We start from the raw sequence: 18,940 nt of genomic DNA, 5'->3' as shown, positions 1-18,940 counted from the left end.
TGCGTTGACCGAGAACTAGTGTATAGAACGCTTGTTTTGCTCAACTGAAATATGTAAACTAAATTTCAGGAGTATCGCTCCATCGGTAAAGGTTGGCAGGTCCTCGTGACTTATCAGTGTTTTTCAGGGGTATAAGAGGAATGCCGCGCACAATGGAGGACCAACCCCAAGCCGGTATCTATATCAGCGCCGGGCGCTGATGAGGTTATTAGTCTTTGTCATACAAACTCTGACGAAAGATAATTGTATACACTTCCGCTGGTGGTGCAGAAGGTATCAGTAATAACAGCTTTGACATGATCCCCAGTAGGGTCGGAGACTATATCGCGCTATCATCAGATACCAGCTTGTCATCCGGAGACTAAATAGTGATAGCCCTTTTTTTTTCTTTTTTTTTTTTTTGTTAAGCTCGCTCTATTGATACGATTCTATTGATACGGGCAGCCACGAGACCAGGCACGGTGAAGTACAAGACTGCCTCACACTCCAGCTGAGCAATTTCTGCTCAGTCTCCATGAAATCGTTTTCAGCTGCTGGGGTATTAACCGCCTTAGTATTCTGTACCATCCCCTCTTGTCCCCTTTTAATCTTACACAGATCTGTATGTGAGACGGTGTTATCTTAGGTATAGATCTCTATAGAAGTATAATTTATAGGCTCCGTGTGGGGAGATTATGTTGTTTTTTTTTTGAGTATTTGGATACGAGAGGAAACCCTGTCATAACTTATTAATCCTTGTACCCAGGGATATCCGGCTTAACCGTACCTGTCCCAGCTTGAGTTCCTCCTGTAGAAACCCTACCCCTCCTCACCTTTACAAAGTCCACCATGACAACTCTCTCCTTACCTCCCATATGCTGTAAGTTTAAAACATCTCAGATATAGTTTTAGCGAATCGTCTTGATTTGGGTACTCCGTCTTTACCACACATATTCAAATGTACAAAAAACCGTCTTTCCAAGGTTTACCCATGCATATTGCTGTATTTAAAGCGGTTAAAGCATTGGTACAAAATAAAAATGTCAAAGTGATCGAAGCCGGCTGTAACATATTGTCACTCCAAACCATGAATGTTTATGAATGTGTTTGTCGCAAATAAGAGTTCAAACCCGGTGGCAGTTTGTGTGGCATTACTGTTTGATGAATGTTCCGGAGCAGTTAGTCTGTCAGTCACTGAATCATTTGATCAACTTGATCGGCCGGTCAGGGTCACGTGAAACAGAAACACGTGTACCTGAAATGTTTGAGTGGAACAGTCTGTCAGAAGCCCTCAACGCGTACTGAATTCGCCCTCATACTTTAATGCAACATTGCTTTAATCGCTTTATATATAGCTGTCTTGTAAACCTTGGAAAGATGTCCTTTTGTATTTCCAGGTTGACTTTGGACTTTGCTTGTCGATTGCCAAGCTCAGGTTTTAGTAATTGCATTCAGCTGTTAATCTTTGCTACGTACATAGCAAACATGAGTTGAAAAGCTGATTGCTGCAAAACCCAAATTGCCCCTGGGAAAAATATGCAAATGAAGCCTGGCGACATGTTGAAGGCCAAGTAGGCAAGTGAACAATACTGAATATTTGACGTGGCCGGTGAATTGTCGTGCCTATGTAACTTACTTACAGAAGTCACCATATAACCTTAACTGCTTTGGAACTGCTAAAACACATGTATGTTACCCCCTTCAAGCTAGTTATTTTAGGGTTAATTTATTTCCAGCAGCCCGACTTGTTTTGTGTATATGCCATTAAGGCCTCTGCTCGGTTTCCCCTACCATAATGCTGGCCGCATTAAGTCAAATATTCTTGAGTACGGCGTAAAACGCCAATCAAATAAATAAATATAAGCCATTGATATATACATATACGTGTATGTTTGAGAGAAAAAAAAGTTTCAGAGCATTTCGACATGAGGCAAAGTATTTGTGTTATTGTTCCGGTGGCATTATCGTGTTTGCAGATATATCGCATTGGCATTGCTCATTTCTTTACGTATGCACGGCAGTATGATATCTGTATAACTGAGTAAAGGAGTGGCTTAAGGGTGCACACAATGGAATGGATAACCACCAGGGTAACCACTTTTCTTGCAAGATAACAAGACCACCATGATGTCTTCAGGGGTCACATATTGTGATGGGTCATTTTGCATAACTCTACATAGTATTTCGGTAACACTGTTTTTAAAACAAGGTACATTGGTATTTGGTTTGGTTCTCGTGACTGTGACTTTTTTTCTTAGTGTGTTTGTTTTCAAACACAAGTCTTAGTCACTTCGTCTTTCATTTGAAAGTTTTTACTATTACGGTGTAGATATATAGGAGCTCTGCCCTGTCCATTATGAAGGTCACGTATGTTTACGTACAGCTTGTTGAGTGTATTACCACCGCGATGTTCCCAGCACACCCTACAAGCCCCGGGGGTCATAACTGTACACGTATATTCAAGGTATCTCACGCAAACAAAGCTATGAGTATGTGTCAGTAACGGTGAAAGTGATAAATATAAGTGAAAAGAAAGGACAACTAATTAAACAAACAAAAAATAGAGTGATTCGTTCAGAACATCGAATCGCACCCTTAAGCTGGACAAAGGTGTTTAAGATGAGATCAAGGGTGAGTTCTGCTCTCTCACCTTTTGTGGGCGGGAGGTGAACTGTGTCACACGGCTTTAAAAGAGGCGAGCACACTACAGTACGTGGGAGCCGACACAGTACCCCTCACGTTCAAACAACGAAAACAAAAAATACCTGACCCGCTTTTTTTTACCTGTATTTACAAAACATCAAAGACATCCGTAGAAAATGAAAAGATTGCATTTTACTCATCTGTTACAGTTGTTGGTGAAGACTTTTCATGCTTGGTGGTTTCGGTGCGTCCATAGTAGATTTTAGCGGGTCAAGTTTAATTTTCTGATGGGTGTGGTATTGTGAAAGGGAATGGCTAGAAAGTGCGCGTGTCAGCTGACAATTTGTCCTACTTGGCTGTTAACACCTGTAAACACAGACCTTACCTTTAAAATGGAGAACGCTCCTGTCAGTATTTATAACCCACTTTCAATCCCATGAAACGGTCTGAACAGCCTACCTTCTCCTATTCAGGGGTCTTTAATGGCATTTACAATTTTTATCAGATATTTCTTTTCTATATTGTAAATCTTTAACGATTTATTTCTTTGCACGGACAGAAATTTATGTATGTGTTTAAAGTGGCCATATTTCAACCTCCATTGTAAAACGTATTCGGGCTGATTAACTTTTATTCTTTCTACCGTATTCCTTATAATTTGATATTTAAGGTTGAACGACTTGTATCACTGTATACAATAAAATGTCTTGAACCGAAGACTTCTGTAACGGTTGATGGGTTAAACAATGTTTTGCAAGCCGCCCAAATGTAACTCAAAGATCAAAACCCTAAGTAACTTATGTATGTGTCTCCAGGCGCGCAGAGCAATACCGTCATGCACTCGGAGAACTACTAATATGGACATGAGGCCACCTCGAAAACGTTTACTGTCCTAAATGCATAGTAAAAATAAAGAAATAGTCACATAGATCTCCCAGTGGCTATACATCATGCATATGTGATTATCTCTCGCACCCTAATGTTGTGTCGATTGAAACAAGGTTTTTTAAATCTACATCATGATTAATATCATTTATTATCGAGGATTTTTTTTCCCTGCCTTCCAGAATCTTCCGATTATAAAATACAGTCGGTGTAGATAATATTACTAGAATGATTCATTATCATAACAGATAGTCCTCTATAGCTTGGGAAGCATACGGTTTAGATAGTATGCACCCACTGACTTTCGGTCATCCGATATTTGCCGATATCTCCGGAAATCTGCCGAGTTCTTCCAGTAAGCGTGATGGGAACGCTTACCAATAATGACGCAATTAGAACGCCTGGAAATGGCGATGGAACTTTGAATGAACAGTTTCGTTTGAAGATATTCACGAATTTCCCCTAATTATAGATATTAAACATTGAAGCGATTCCCGATAACTAACATATTATCCTGTTTCAGCTGCTTGCATATAATGACGCAATTAAAACGTACCATGCAGGTGGTAGACCTATATCGAAAACTGATCAGTCGATATCGAAGTTTCTCATTTACACACTTTCTATCGTGAAACCGAGTAGGATGACGTCGATCAGCCTATCTATGTATTTTACGGGATGAGGAAATAGATGACGTGGGAACTGAAATTGATAGAAATCGCCAGTCATGCCGTCCATTAGCGCGCGCTATCGTCTGCTCATGTTTATAAGTTAACCTCGCACGTGTTAGTCTGCACAATTCTACTCATTATGATGCAGATATATGTATATATTTTAGTAAACAAGCTAAAATAAAAGCTCGTTCTCCATAGTCATATTCATTATTGACCTGTTGTGCGGGTGACTGTCGCCATTTCAGTCATTAAAGCGGTCCAGATGTCACGAGTTTTCATTAAAACCGTCCGTGGTTATGTGACATATGACACACTGGCCAGCCTTTTAACCTATTTATTAAACGACAAATTTATTTTAGCGCCTTTCCCAAAAATAATATTGTCTTAATTTAGAAAATAACAAAATTGCAAGTATATGTCCACATCGATTTGTTTGTCACCCTTTACAAAATGATGAAATTTTTTTGATGTCGCTTGTTTGAAGATAGAAAAGGTTCACATTGGTTACATACATATAGATTAACTTGGAATACATAAATAAACAGTGTAAGTTAGTATGTTAAAATTGAAAACAATAAGGTGAACTGAAAAGGCCATATATATAAATTAATTAAGTTTACACTGAAAAAGAATTGTCTTGTGCGTGGGGACAGCTTTAGAACATTGTTTTATCCAATTTGAAGATGGCATATTATTTAGTATATACGCCTCCATTTGGTCCAAAAAGCACACAAGAAGCAAAGAAAAAAAAAGGGGGGGGGAGTAACTTCAGTGTTATTTTAAATGTGCATCTTCAGGCTTCTCCAAATTAGAAAAGTGTGAAATAAGTTCAACATTATCTGAGATATTCTCAGTGTGTTGAATGACGTCCCACAGAATCTATCTAGCCCAAGATGACTAGATAGAAAAGCTTTACTTTTTTATTTCACGGCCAACCCAGTGCGATGCCGTTTCTCACACCTCCCTAACCTGCAATAGTTTAATCGATTCCATTTAGTTGTTTGGCATCTCTTTCTAAGCGTCCAAAATGACGCCTCTTGTTGCCGTTTAGGCAATTTTTTTCTGAGAACAATGGATACAACCAGAATTCGATGTTAACTCATCGCCCACTCTCTGTCCGCTTTATTGTAAACCCAGTACTGATGACAATACAGCCCATCCCTTCTGGTCTGACATTGTGATCTGACAGCTACTGTCTCCAAGCGTCGTTGTGGCTATTGGTCAAAATAACAAAATGTCCTACAGAGAAAAACACGTTTTTTTTTTTGTTTTTTCTCTCACAATGTAAATGTACTATTCTGCATAGCGTCGACACAGTGACCGGACTGCAGAAAACTGTCTGTTTTCCGGCTGACCTACATTGCCATGGTCCACTTGTTACAGTATATGCCCATTAACAACAGATTAGTTCATTCACTTTTTCTACTGAATATTTGTGTCGTTTGAATCACAAAAGAAGAAAAAAAACTACCGTTGAATGGAATAGTGATGAGCCTGTCGTACTGATGACGCATGTGTTGTCGTCAACGTGTCCGCAGCCTCCGTGAATGGCGGAGGCCATGTTGTCTTTTCATGCATTAAACCACACTGATTGTAGTCAATATTTAGCCTCTTGTAAATCGCATTTCGTCAATGTTAGTGACGAAAATGTCGCATACAGAGTGAAGTTGAATGGGATAATAATTCATTAATGTATTTGTTAAAGATTTCATTCATTAAAGATTTGTATTTTGACATTTATTGTTAAAGGTGCAATATGCATACCAAATAGAAAAAAAACCATCATGTTTTGTACCGTGATTCGTGTATAGTATTTCTAATATGTGTGTCTTCGCCTGTAGTCATAGCAAATGTGGCAAGTTTCAAATGTTCTCCATCGAGAGGCTTAGATCCACTGATGAACTTAACATGGTAAACTCAAATGGTCCACTCGTGGGATTCGGAATGTTATACTGTAAAGGCTTGGGGAGTTGATTTTTTGCCAAAAGTATGTTATTTTCAAGTCAGGAGTGATCATAAAACTAGTGAATGATTTATTTGAGCAAAATTGCTTTCTAACTTATTAACAATAGAATGGACAGAATGAATCTGCTCCGACCTGGCCAATAGGTATAGCCTTGCCTTCGGTAGAGCTTTACTTGGGAGCGTCGCGGTTATTCCCACAGACTTGTACTCCCCACACATCGTATAGATTTACGTCTAATGGTGTGAAATAGTATGGATTTGGTCGCGTTGTGTACAAAAAGGTTTAACAGAGTCCTTACCTTGGGGCTGAAGAGTTGACACTAATTGTCGGGATGTTTTCGTGGATGGATAATAGGGGGGAGTGGGGGAGGGGCCGGAACTGGTAACGGTTGAACAGAACCTAGTGGTGCAAGACGATTTATGTACCATAGCCGCCATAGTTTGGTAAAATCAACAATTCTTTACCAAGCAGTGCTGAAACACGCAAGGTTGCAACAATCATTTTTGAAACAAACCATTTCAACTTGAACAGTGCATGCTGCAACTATTCTTAGAACACAAAATCCAGAAAGAAGCAGTTTTGAAACAAGGAATCTTGAAAAGCCGAGACTACCTAGGACATATCGAATCAAGTCGGCAACATTCCAGCTAAGGATGAATTAGATAAACGACTTCGTGATCCGATAGCTGCGTGAAGGACCTAATAAGCAACTTGTAAACGAACTCATCGTGTCACTGCTGATTTTGTTCGAATTAATTCGATCGTTAAATTTTACGACGTAGTTTTGGAACTGGATCTTATCAGGATAGTCTGGTGGTGTTTGTAAGAATCGGATGGGTTCATAGATAAAGTGGTTTTAGTTACACGGGTGAAAGAGTTACATAATAGCCGAGATATTTTAAGTATACATATACCCGACACCAATCCATGTGTACATTTTTCGTACTTTTGTGCTCATGTTCTCTACCCCCCCCCCCCACCCGCCCCTCTCTCCACTGTCAAAAGTTCAAGTGGAAGACGATCTTGCGGGCTGGCTGGACCGAGGGCAGATAAAGGACACAAAATATCAGCTTATCTTCGAAACTGAACTATTTCGGGGTGATTAGATAAATATTAGATGAACAGTGTCGATATATATTCTTCATATGAAGACGCTGGAGATCGACGATTTCTGTTATTTGTCTTGTACTCTTGCCTATAACAGCTGGAATGCCCGGTGTCATATATAGACAATCGGCTGGTAAGGTAATACTTACCATGTGTACAAAAATATTTACCTTGTGTTTATTCGGGGATGTAGATATACGCTACACTACAGTCAGTCCGACGCGGTTATTTCTGTGTTGACGATGCTGACAATAAGGAAGCCTTTGCTGTAAGATAACACACTTTAGAGTTGTGTTATATTAATCAAGGCATTTGTTACATTTACACTTTATTTAGATTAAGACTTTTGTCACAAATTAACTTTCTCCACCATGTTGGAATGCGGACGTTGATACCTCTTTATATACATAACATTGACAAACACATGTTCGGACATAACGGAACAAAAGACCCCCTTGGGCACCGATTTGGGTGCAGTCGGAAGACAACAACTGGGCATCCAGGTAAATTCGAGCATTTTGACATACATGGGGAGAAAATGGTGTTAATGGGTGCTTTTTGCTTTGTTTTAAACTCCAGGTGGGCCGGATCATGCGTCCCACTCCCAGATATGTTAACCTAACCTCAAGTAACAATTATACCTTAGAGAATTTAGGTCAAGTAACTCGAACGGGACGCTTCGCCACAAAACTGAATACAGTATATATGCATACCTACCTCACCATTGTTCACGAAACACAAAGATTTGCGGTGTACGAGAGAATGTAAACATTGTTTGTTCAAATACGTGGCGATGTATCCATATTAATGCAAACGGGAGAGATCCTGGCAAGACTTTGATTAAGAACGCATACCAAACATACCTTATTGGTACACGGATTACATATTGAACCATGCAAGCTAGCTTTCTTTAAATTAAATTGTTTCTGCGTTAAAATTCATGTCTTTCATATGTAGAACTGGATTAACGTTTGGCTACAAATATACGTTGTGGTGGTTAAAGGTTAACCGCGAATCTGATTTAACACCGACGGAGGCACGTTTCCCAAGCCTGTTAGTTGCGCAGCTGTTGTTGTAGACAGTACATGCAGTATTTATAAATGGATAACACCTCCCTGAACTGAACAGTCGTTGTGTCTTATCACTTTTTGCATGGCTTTTATTTGTAAGATTTATTATGTGGATTTCGCACTCTGCACTGGAATTTGAACACTGGGATGAAGACCTACTCTATATGCAGGAACTAAATCGTTGTCACATTGTAGAAATTGCAAAATCTCTCCAGTAAAGTACACAGGGAATTCATATTTACTTGATCACAAAGATATCAACACTGCAGATTCATCTCGGTTGGAGAACATTTAAGCAAAAAGCGTCGTTTATAAGCTAAACTCAAAAAACGTCTGATAAATAGCAAATTTATACATTACGCCTTGTTGAGGAAGTTTGATATTAATGATTCATAAAGCTCACAGGGTAAGTTCTGCTCCATTAACGATACAGGTACGGATGCTGCAGATAGAGGGTTGGTCTCCGCAGAGATACGCGGTGTCTTCTAACAAGTTACCTGTGATAAGTGCAGGTGCACATTCAGGTGTGTCTTTATAAATAGACATCTGATGGAAACAAAGTCCCTGAGAGTGTCTCAAAGCATACATACGAGTGATCAATTTAAGATATATAGTAAAATTATCGGAAAATCCCTATTATAAATTCTTTAGGTATAGTCTTTGATTTACGTATTATAATCGTATAGATTCACCATGAATGTGTTGTGTCATACTATATATATACTTAACAAGATCGCTACTATGCAGATGAGGCCATCGCTGTATATAAGAGATTATCAGCTATAGGCTAGATTGGAGTAGTTTCAACACTGGATGCGATGGAAACATCTTCCAAAATGGCCACCAAAAGTTTTTCAAGCAAACCATCAATATGGACGTACATATATAATACTGCAAAATGTAGCGTAAAACGGTGATTTTTCACTTAAGCTCCTTTTAGGATGTCATACTGATGCCAACTCTTGCTTCACACTGTCTTTCCGTCTTGATAAGATTACCTGGAAGGAAATTTTGGCCTCGAGAAGCTCCTATTCGATCGATGTTGACGGATCACGTCCTAGTGGCTTATGGTCAACTTAGTATTGCGCAAGGAAACATAATCCGCTTTAGATTTCTGAGATCGGCGAATAATCTATATTTACAAGTATACAGTTACATGTGCACATGTCAGATCGTGTATGGAAAAGTACAGAGTATATACGTCAGCGGACTTCTAGATGTAGTTGTTTTGTTGCACGTTGAAACTTAAAACTTAACCTGTTTCGTCTGTGTGGACAATCAAACATATAAACCACTGACCAGCTGACGTTTTGCCCATTAATGTCTGAAGATATTTACATGACATATTTTTTGGCGGGATAAGCCGTTGTTTATTTTATTGCCATATGTGATCTGCAGATTTTTGTCGATAAATTTTGTTGTGGAAGGACGAAGTATCTTTGTGCAAACTTTCATTGATGCTAAAGTAATAAATATGAGTATAGCTTTTGGTGTAATTGATGCTTTTGGTCAATCCCCATGGCTAGTACCCGATACATATATATATATATATATATATATATATATATATATATACATACATACAGATGTATCACGTAGGGAATTAGTTGATTGTAACTACAGTCACCCGTATAAATGGTTTGAACATTTTATCCAACTGAATTTAAGATCAAAGCGCAGAATTCCGACCTGTTCTCAATAACAATGATATCAGCTGTCCCGATCGGAGCCTGTATACATTTTGTCCAGCGATGATAACTGCAATTTTCTGATATGTATTTTCAGGTTTCACCTGCCTGCTCTGATTGAAACTAACGGTACATGAAAGAGCTTGTGTCCGACGCGTGATGTATAGGTGTTTGGCCGTATAACAAAGCTATCTGTGTATAGAGTGCATGTTGATGTTGTTACACATTAGAAAACATTGGTCAGCGGAACACGTGTCGGCTAGTAGTGACTTATACTCGAGATATTTTGTTGATATCGAGACGAATTATCCACGTTCCTGTGAGTAACAATACAATTCCGCTTTTGCCCTCACGGTTGAACTTTACTTGTATTTGTATATTTGTATTCCTGCGACTTGATTGTTGTCAAGATTCCTTACGGCTCCGTGGCAGTCATTGACTTGAAATAACTTTGTATATCCAGTGTTTATGCCGTTCTGTTTCCTTCCACATTCTCACTTGACACTGATACTGTTAAAGCTCCAACACTAATATTTGCGTTCCATTTAGCCGCCTTTATTGGCGCACAAAGAACTATTACCTGTTTTGTTACGGAGGCTTGGCTGGTTGAACCTGAGATGGGATAAGGCTGACAGGCAGTGAAAGACTGACAAGGTTTATTCAACCTCAGTTATATCAACAGGTGCCCAACGGTAAACCGTATGGTGTCAACCCCTTCACATGCCAAAGACACTTAACTTGCCCTACGTTTCAATGGCTACTTTTCCTTAATAGCTCCTCGTTTGCACCGGTAACAAAATGAAGAGGTTGGGCAGAGACTTTTAAGAGCTCCAACCCACAGGACCTGTCACAGTATCTTTGCAATAGTTATTTACACAGCGATTGACTTTAGAAGCGCCATTAATGTATTGTATTGTGTCTGTTTTCAACTGCCATTATTGCAGTGCCATTATTGTATTGTGTCTAGTTCCAACTTAGTCGTATAACGTATTTAATGAATTCACTTAAGAGAAGTTTCTTAAGCACGATTGCATGCACAACGGAACGATAGGTTTGTAGGTTTTTCTTCAGTTGTGAGCATAGTCTAATCCGTTGTATACCCCCGTGTTTAGCACTCTCGTGGACAATGTGCGTGTATCTGACAAGGGAATATATGGCACCGGTAAATACCTTCGCATGCAAAATGCATATATAGCATGTGTACACTCCACATACACACCCGGCGGCTGTTTGGATAGCAAATGTTGAACAGCTTTTTGAAGCATCGGTTATGTTTGAGCCAGGTAGACAGTTTTTAACTCTCTGTTAACCACTTGTTTGTTTTACCACTTACTGGTAACCTTAAAGAAAGGTTTACAGGCGACGTTCAGGCTGTGTCGACTACAGCAACCTATACACAGCCTACAACATGAGCGCCGTGCACCTGGTCTGCATCAACTCCTGCCAAATGGCACAAGCTGTTTTGGGTCATTTAAAGAACTCTCGTGTATACACGTGCAGGCGTTGTCATAGGCCTGCAATGTAAGCTGGCTGCATCAATGTTTTGGTTCTAGTTCGATTAATAATGCGAGAAAAAACTCGTTAACCTGGTGAAAGAAAAAGTACTTAAATATGTGAAACCCATTTTTGTGACATTAGATCTGCATCAGTGTTATTAATGCTAATGTAAGGGTTGTGTTAACTTATTACTTCAATTTAGTTAGTGATATTTTTGACATTTTTTCCCGAGTCTTTTCTATTAGCTTTTCCTCCATTATTTCTACATAACGACATTACTTCCGCCTTTACCACCGTTTTTTTTTTTTTGTTTCAAATCCACAATTTCATTGTCAGGACTTTATTAACATACAATGTCAGTAAAGTGGTTTTTTTTTTTTTGCGAAAACTTCAGGAATTACAATTTTATCTTTTGTCCCCTTTTGTACAAAGAATCAAGAGATGTCCTGTTAGATACATATGTTATAAGGAAATCCGCTCTTCCGTGTATCGCCTATGGAATTATCTTTTCTTAGAAGAAAATGAATCTTATAAAAATCGCTGACATGATAGTTGGCTTTCTTTTATTTACAACAAAGCCACTTCTCGTCTCACTTTTACATATGCCTGTGAAATACCTGTGGTTTTCTCCGTTAAGAGGCTTTGTGAATGTTCTTATTTCAATGTGTTAGAGGTAGGCACTTTCTCTACCAGTGACACATTCCAGAAAACAAGAAACATAATTTCCTATTTTTATAGTTATCCACATCACGTATTTTTGCGTCTATTCTGCATGTGTCATGTTTAGCCTAGGTTGTCATGGATAAGTTTTATTCCTCGACTTCCCATCATTTAGGCAGTGCATTGTTTACCTTAGATGACCATGAGTTTTTTGTGTTATATAAATCATTGTGAATGACGACGGATAGAATAGTTTAACCCAGTTTTAAACAATGTGAACAATGTGTACTTCTGCCTGTAATTCCCCAAACAATATGACCGACTTGGCACTAATGACTTGTTGGCAGGCATGCGCATTAGCACACTGTATATATGTTTATGCCGTGATATATTGCTGCAGTTTTTTTCCATCCACAGCATTTTGGTTTCGTTAACGCGATTCTGCTTTAACCTAAATATAGATGCATGTATAAACAACGTGGCCATGGGGATTATCTATAGGATAATACCGGATTATCATGATCGGGCTTTTCCTTATACTTGATGCACACCACCAGGGCTGGTTACGGGAAAATTACCAATGGTCTGCAATGGGAAAGTTACAGGCATGAGAGCTATAACTGATAGTGAAAAATGTGTCACAAACCAATTCAATATGAACCATACACGTCATCATATACAGCACAATAATATTTATTTGTTAGTTTATTTGTCTGGTGTTTTATGCTGTACTCAAGAATATTTCAGTTATTCGACTGCGGCCAGCATTATGGTGGGAGGAAAACGGGCAGAGCCCGGGGGTTACCCACGACCATCCGAAGGGCTCTGCCCGGTTTCCTCCCAACATAATGCTGGCCGCCGTCGTATAAGTGAAATATTCTGAAGTACGGCGTAAAACACCAATCAAGTAAATAAATAAATAAAATTAAATCTTTACGTAAGTCGACTTTGCCAGCAACCGAAATCATTGCGTCTTCAGAGCTCTAATGAGTATAAAATATTGACTTATGATTGGTTATCTAATCACTTTGTAAATATTGATTGTAATAAATATGGATTGCATTAATTAACTTTGAGTATTTTGCTGAAGGATACATTTACAGTTAACCTGCGAATGATCTTGGGTTTCCTCAGGGCTCTGTCCGGTTTCCTCCCACCATTATACTGGCCACCGTCGTATAATATGAAATATTCTTGAGTAGGGCGTAAAACTCAAATAAAGAAACAATAAAGGATAATTTCTCAAATAATTTGTAGACAACGTGACCTCAAGTAGTTTTGATTCCTTTATGCCAAGGTTGTAATCTGATAGCTCTAGTCTCACTATGCATTCAATACTATCTCTAATAAAGCGTCTAACGTTACACTTGTCACGCGTGTGTGTGCTTAATTCATTTCCCTTGTTCACGCATGCTTTGTGCTGATCTCTTTGAGTCATTCTAACCTGTTAAATGAACCACCGTGTTGACTAAGAGAACAGGTATGTCATAGTTTAGAAAGGCTTTTAAGTTAGCACGCAAGCATACCATGCACACGACAGGACAGATTAATTCACCCTGCACATCACTGAGAGAAACCCAAGCTCTTCGCGTTCGTTTGGTAGGAAACCTTTACCTCAACAGGGTCACCTTGTAGTTATAAAATTACGAAGGCCTATAAAATAGGTCGTGAATCCCCTTTAAAAAAGTTCATTGTGAATGAATGGTACATAAGCATACGTCAGTCAAAGCAACCCATGAGTCTTGCCCTTTACTGAATCTGTCTCCAAATACGCAAATTCGCTTGCACTCGTTCAGTGGAACTCACAAATGTATCAGTGAGGCAATGGGTTCGATACTAGTCTCTGTCCGTTCATCTGAATGTTTTGTGTAGTTTTGATTATCAGATTTTTAATCCTGTGTGACTTTGTTTCCATGAGATTTTTTCCCACTTAAGTACGTCCGTTGCCTTATTCGTCCTATCAGTGGAATTATCTTGTATGTCAGAGTTTTACACATAAACTCAAAGCAGCCTAAATAGCGTTTAAATTAGCCATTTAAATTAGAACTGTCGGTTTATAGTGTGGTACAATTATTGCTGGCCATCGCCATTCAAGTGGCCTGTAGACTGCATCCAGCTCTCCATCACTAGATTTGGACCATGTCGCGTGTTCCATCCAAAATAATGAGCCCCTTCATCTAAATGGTATGTTGTTGGACAAAGCGTGATGAACACTAATCAAAGAAAGAAATATGCACAAGAGCCTATTGTACTACAATACAAAAGGCTCCAGAGAAAGCGGAAAAGTAGAGGATAAATCAGTCGTGTAGGATGTTGACCAAATTTGTGAATGAACACGGTCGTATTGATGTCGCTATGATAATAAAGGTCAACAAATCAACAAAGGTCTTTAATTATCCGAAACAAACCACCATTAATTCTGTTAATTCTATGCATATATGAATATGTAAATGTTCAAAACATATCCATAATATAGCAGTCACCACTGTGTTAGATTCCACATGGCCACATTCACGGTAAGTCGGAAAAAAGTAATTAATTACCAAAATATAATTACCATATTTATTGTCTGCAGTTGTCTTCAACCTTTGGCTTTGAATAAATTATCTCACTGGGCGCCTGTGCGGGGTTTATGGCCCGTATCGTGTACGTGGTTAGATTCTCATTGTTCTTCAGGTATCACACTCTTGACCTAAAAAATGCCCCTCCCCCCCTCTCTCCAAGCTTCTTTTTAGACAGAAATAAAGGTCATAAAATATTACTTCTGGGCTGTAACTCGTATTGTTCATGTTGTATACATTTGACCAAAATCAGATTTGATTTTTGTCAAACTGTACAACTTAGTCATAAACGAAATTTTGGGTCAAACACAGTATACTCTTAGCTGCTTGCACCTGCCAGGCCTGTGTACACTGACCATAGGCCATAACGGCTAGTTCATGATATCAAAGCAATAATACAGCCTATACCTGTCCTTGATGAAAAAACAAAAGTCATAAAACAGGCTTTCCGAATGACCAGAAAGTTTAATATCATTCCTAACGGTATGTGACACGAAATGCTAAATATATGTCCCTCCTATTTATATACGACTTATTCTGCATAGTTGGAGATATTTTATTACGATGACACTTTTGAAATGTTTCGTGTTCGAACTCTCAATTATGACCACTTTATCTCTCTCTTTCTCTCTGTACGTGTGTATATATATATTAAAGAATTTTGTTTTAGATCACGCGGTCATCATTTATAATAGACCCATAATTAATTCATACTATTTATATCATCAAAAAATAACAGAAATCTATAAAAAAAAAATTACGATTTAAGATCCAGTAATACTGAATAAATTCCTCAACTGGTTGCATTCAGTACAATTTCAGCGCATCATCCCATGTCCATGATACACAGTGTAAATAACCTAGAATTTCGTGGAATTTTTCACCAAACTGTAATCACCTTGCTCTATACTAAATTAATGAAAAATCATATAATATTTTATGTGATTATCTATCATGCAGTCTGCAACATATCACTTCACGTTATTTTTGTTACTGCGTTTCGTGCTAGAGTTCAAACAGCAGGGTGATTAGTTTGTGGGCAAAATGGTGATTTACGGTACGAGTCATATTCATTTACTGAAGACTCTTTTTAAAATGGCTCTCTAACCTTTGCAAAGGACGGGGGTGGAAGATGCCTCACTTTCCGTACCAAAAGAACGAAAAACAGATATTTATTTAATCTTCCTGGTGATTTGTAACTCTGTAACATTTTGAGTCAACCCTGGACACTTCATCCTCGCCCCCACACCATCCCTCAACACCCCCATCTTTTGATAAAGGTTTCGAGGTGAAAAAAAAAGCATCTGGATTTAAACCAGCTAAGTAAACCTTTACATTGGCGAGAGCATTGACTATATCCGATGATGAGCTGCGTGTAAAGATGCAAATATCAACAAAAATAGATGTGCAAACGAAAAAACAGACCCAAAAGATCCATGGAGATGATACTTTTCAATAGCCGATATCCACTTTGCAGTTTGCTGTATTTCGAAAAGATATTGCGTCCAGGTTCTAATTTAAGAAAATATCCATACATCAAAGTGCTTTATTCCTTGACCTTTATCCCGATTGTGTGACTTGTATGGGGTTGGATTAGACAGGAGTGCTGACGGATGTTTTTCTCATATACTGATCTCAATATTTAATATATATATATATATATATATATAGATCGATCATGTGGTCATGTGATTGATTATTTTCGAAAGGATTACAGATAATCTGAGTGTTTATTAGTCAGATCATTTGCTGATTGTCTTAGCTGATAATCTCCTATAAGACGCACTTAAGTCCATACCCTCACCCACAATATAATCAGATTATTATCACATGCGTTGAATGTAAATGTATACAGATGCGAGGTAAAGTTGTTTTACTGTGAAGCTATCACCATTTTTGTCACGACATACCATGTCAACTTATAACCTAGTACTAGATAACCTTGCGCGGAAATGCTAAATATGAAGGCAAATAAAATCAGTTCTAAAACTAGCCGCAAAATTACACTTTTGATTCCTGCCTTTCCAGACCAGCTTGAGGAAGATAAATGTCCGAATATATCAGGGATGTCAAGGAAACATACGTATGTTTTCAACGAATATTTAAATTATGATCACGTGCAAAAATATTTTTTTTGGCCCAAAACTTTTGAATTCTTCACTTATAATATAAAATAAAAATAATATAAAAATCGTCCTAGAAAGTAACCTTCTTGCGAAGGCGCATGTAGGAGGTGTTGCAATACAACTGTATGGTTCCATAAGCCTTAGGATGATTGTCAGCTATACATACAATTGTTTAGAGTTTGGAATGATTGTTTTATTCTCAACTGGTTGTGATTATTTTACGAGAGTTTGTTCTTGTTTCAGGGGTCGTGCACATGGTGTAGTATGAGTGGCCGGAGGGTGACCCTAAGGGGCACAACTTTGCTGCAGCTTTCGGAGAAGGAACGACTGGCCCTCCAGAAGATTGCCCTGTCTAAGCTCCAGGCTATGAACTTAGGATGCCAGATATGTGTGCCCAAAGGTCAGTATTTTCTTTATTTGGTCTGTAGGTCAGTATTTATTTACTTAGTCTCGGAGTCAGTATTTACTTTATTTAGTCTGGGAGTCAGTATTTGCTTTATTTAGTCTGTGAGCGAGGATTTACTTTAGTTAGTCCCTGAGTCATTATTTCCTTTATTTCGTCAGAAGTCACTATTTGCTTTATTTAAGTCTTGATTTTCTTCATCTTTAATTCAAGCCTGAATATTGATAAGGTTTTCCTGGTGGCCAATGACAACGGCGTTCTCCCCAAACATGATGTGATGTTTTACTTACTGGGCATGCCAGTGATGATGTGATGATGTTTTTAAAATAGGCTGAATAAAATATACCTAATATTTGGTGCATGCTTTGTTTCTGTCTCACTAAAGTTTGCTGAAATAAGCAAAGTTCTTCTTTCCATAAAGTAACATAAGGGTATCACCTGCTGAGATGAAAATCAGATCCTTATGTAAATGTCAACGGTTTTTCGAGTGGCCTCCGTGGCTCAGTTGGTTATCGCGCCAGCGCAGCGTAATGACTCAGGAGCTTTTCACCAGTGCGGTCGCTGTGAGTTCAAGTCCAGCTCATGCTGGCTTCCTCTCCGGCCGTACGTGGGAAGGTCTGCAGCAACCTGCGGATGGTCGTGGGTTTTCCCCAGGCTGTGCCCGGTTTTCACCCACCATAATGCTGGCCGCCGTCGTATAAGTGAGATATTCTTGAGTACGGCGTAAAACACCAATCAAATAAATAAATAAATTAACGGTTTTCTCATTTCAGAAACTACTCAAGTCAAAAGAGGGAAAAGAGTTTTAAAAATGCTGAAGCGTAAATCTCATTCTGCAAATCTTAGCACATTGCTGGATAACCTAAAGGAAAACCATGAAGACAAAGATTCGAGAGGTAAGACAATGATACTGCTGGACAGAAGTTGACGGATTTGTTCATGCTGCGGAGGTTACCCCAGCGTATATCTGCATTGTCCATGCTGCAGAGGTTACCCCAGCGTATATCTGCATTGTTCATGCTGCAGAGGTTACCCCAGCATATATCTGCATTGTTCATGCTGCAGAGGTTACCCCAGCGTATATCTGCATAGGTTATGCTGCAGAGGTTACCCCAGCGTATATCCGCATTGTTCATGCTGCAGAGGTTACCCCAGCGTATATCTACATTGTTCATGTTGCAGAGGTTACCCCACCGTATATCTGCATTGTTCATCAACATAGAAATATCTATGTTCTACCTCCAGGGATTTTACTTATTTCTAACTCTGTTTCTACTCAGCTCTGTCAGTGTGGTAAATGTGCGCCCTCAGTGCAGCGTTTTAACAAGCTCATTTGCGCTCCCATACCACTGCGCCCTTAGCTAGAATATGTAATGCCACATTCTGTGTACATCTGTGCACTTGTTTTACCTGCTTGTTTTATCCGTTATCCTGCAAATGCCTGTGCGCACTGCACATGAAGCAGACATTGCACCTGTTGACTTAAATCTTAAACACATGCACTTGTTCCACGGACTATCATATTCCAGCTATTCCAGTTGTACCATGATTAGTATGCCTACAGGCTAACTTTTATGATCATGCTGCATTCTAAAAATAAAAGTAACTGTAGTAGTATAGATGGTGTTATTATATGAAGTTGCTGTGTCTGTACGCAATCGGTGTTTGCACTAACTGTTAG

At 38.8% G+C, this 18,940-nt stretch overlaps 1 protein-coding gene across 1 annotated transcript in view; it reads left to right on the top strand.

Annotated features, from left to right (window-relative positions):
* Positions 1-18,940, top strand: part of LOC135472610 (rho GTPase-activating protein 6-like) — a 42,777-nt gene that overhangs the window by 8,420 nt on the left and 15,417 nt on the right. The window contains exons 2-3 of the mRNA XM_064752194.1: positions 17,100-17,256; positions 18,033-18,155. Of these exons, the coding sequence (XP_064608264.1) occupies positions 17,100-17,256; positions 18,033-18,155 (280 nt within the window). The remainder of the gene's footprint in view (positions 1-17,099; positions 17,257-18,032; positions 18,156-18,940) is intronic.

Source organism: Liolophura sinensis, chromosome 8 (assembly GCF_032854445.1).
Source record: "Liolophura sinensis isolate JHLJ2023 chromosome 8, CUHK_Ljap_v2, whole genome shotgun sequence".
Lineage (NCBI taxonomy): Eukaryota > Metazoa > Mollusca > Polyplacophora > Chitonida > Chitonidae > Liolophura > Liolophura sinensis.
This window is presented reverse-complemented; position numbering and strand designations above follow the sequence as displayed.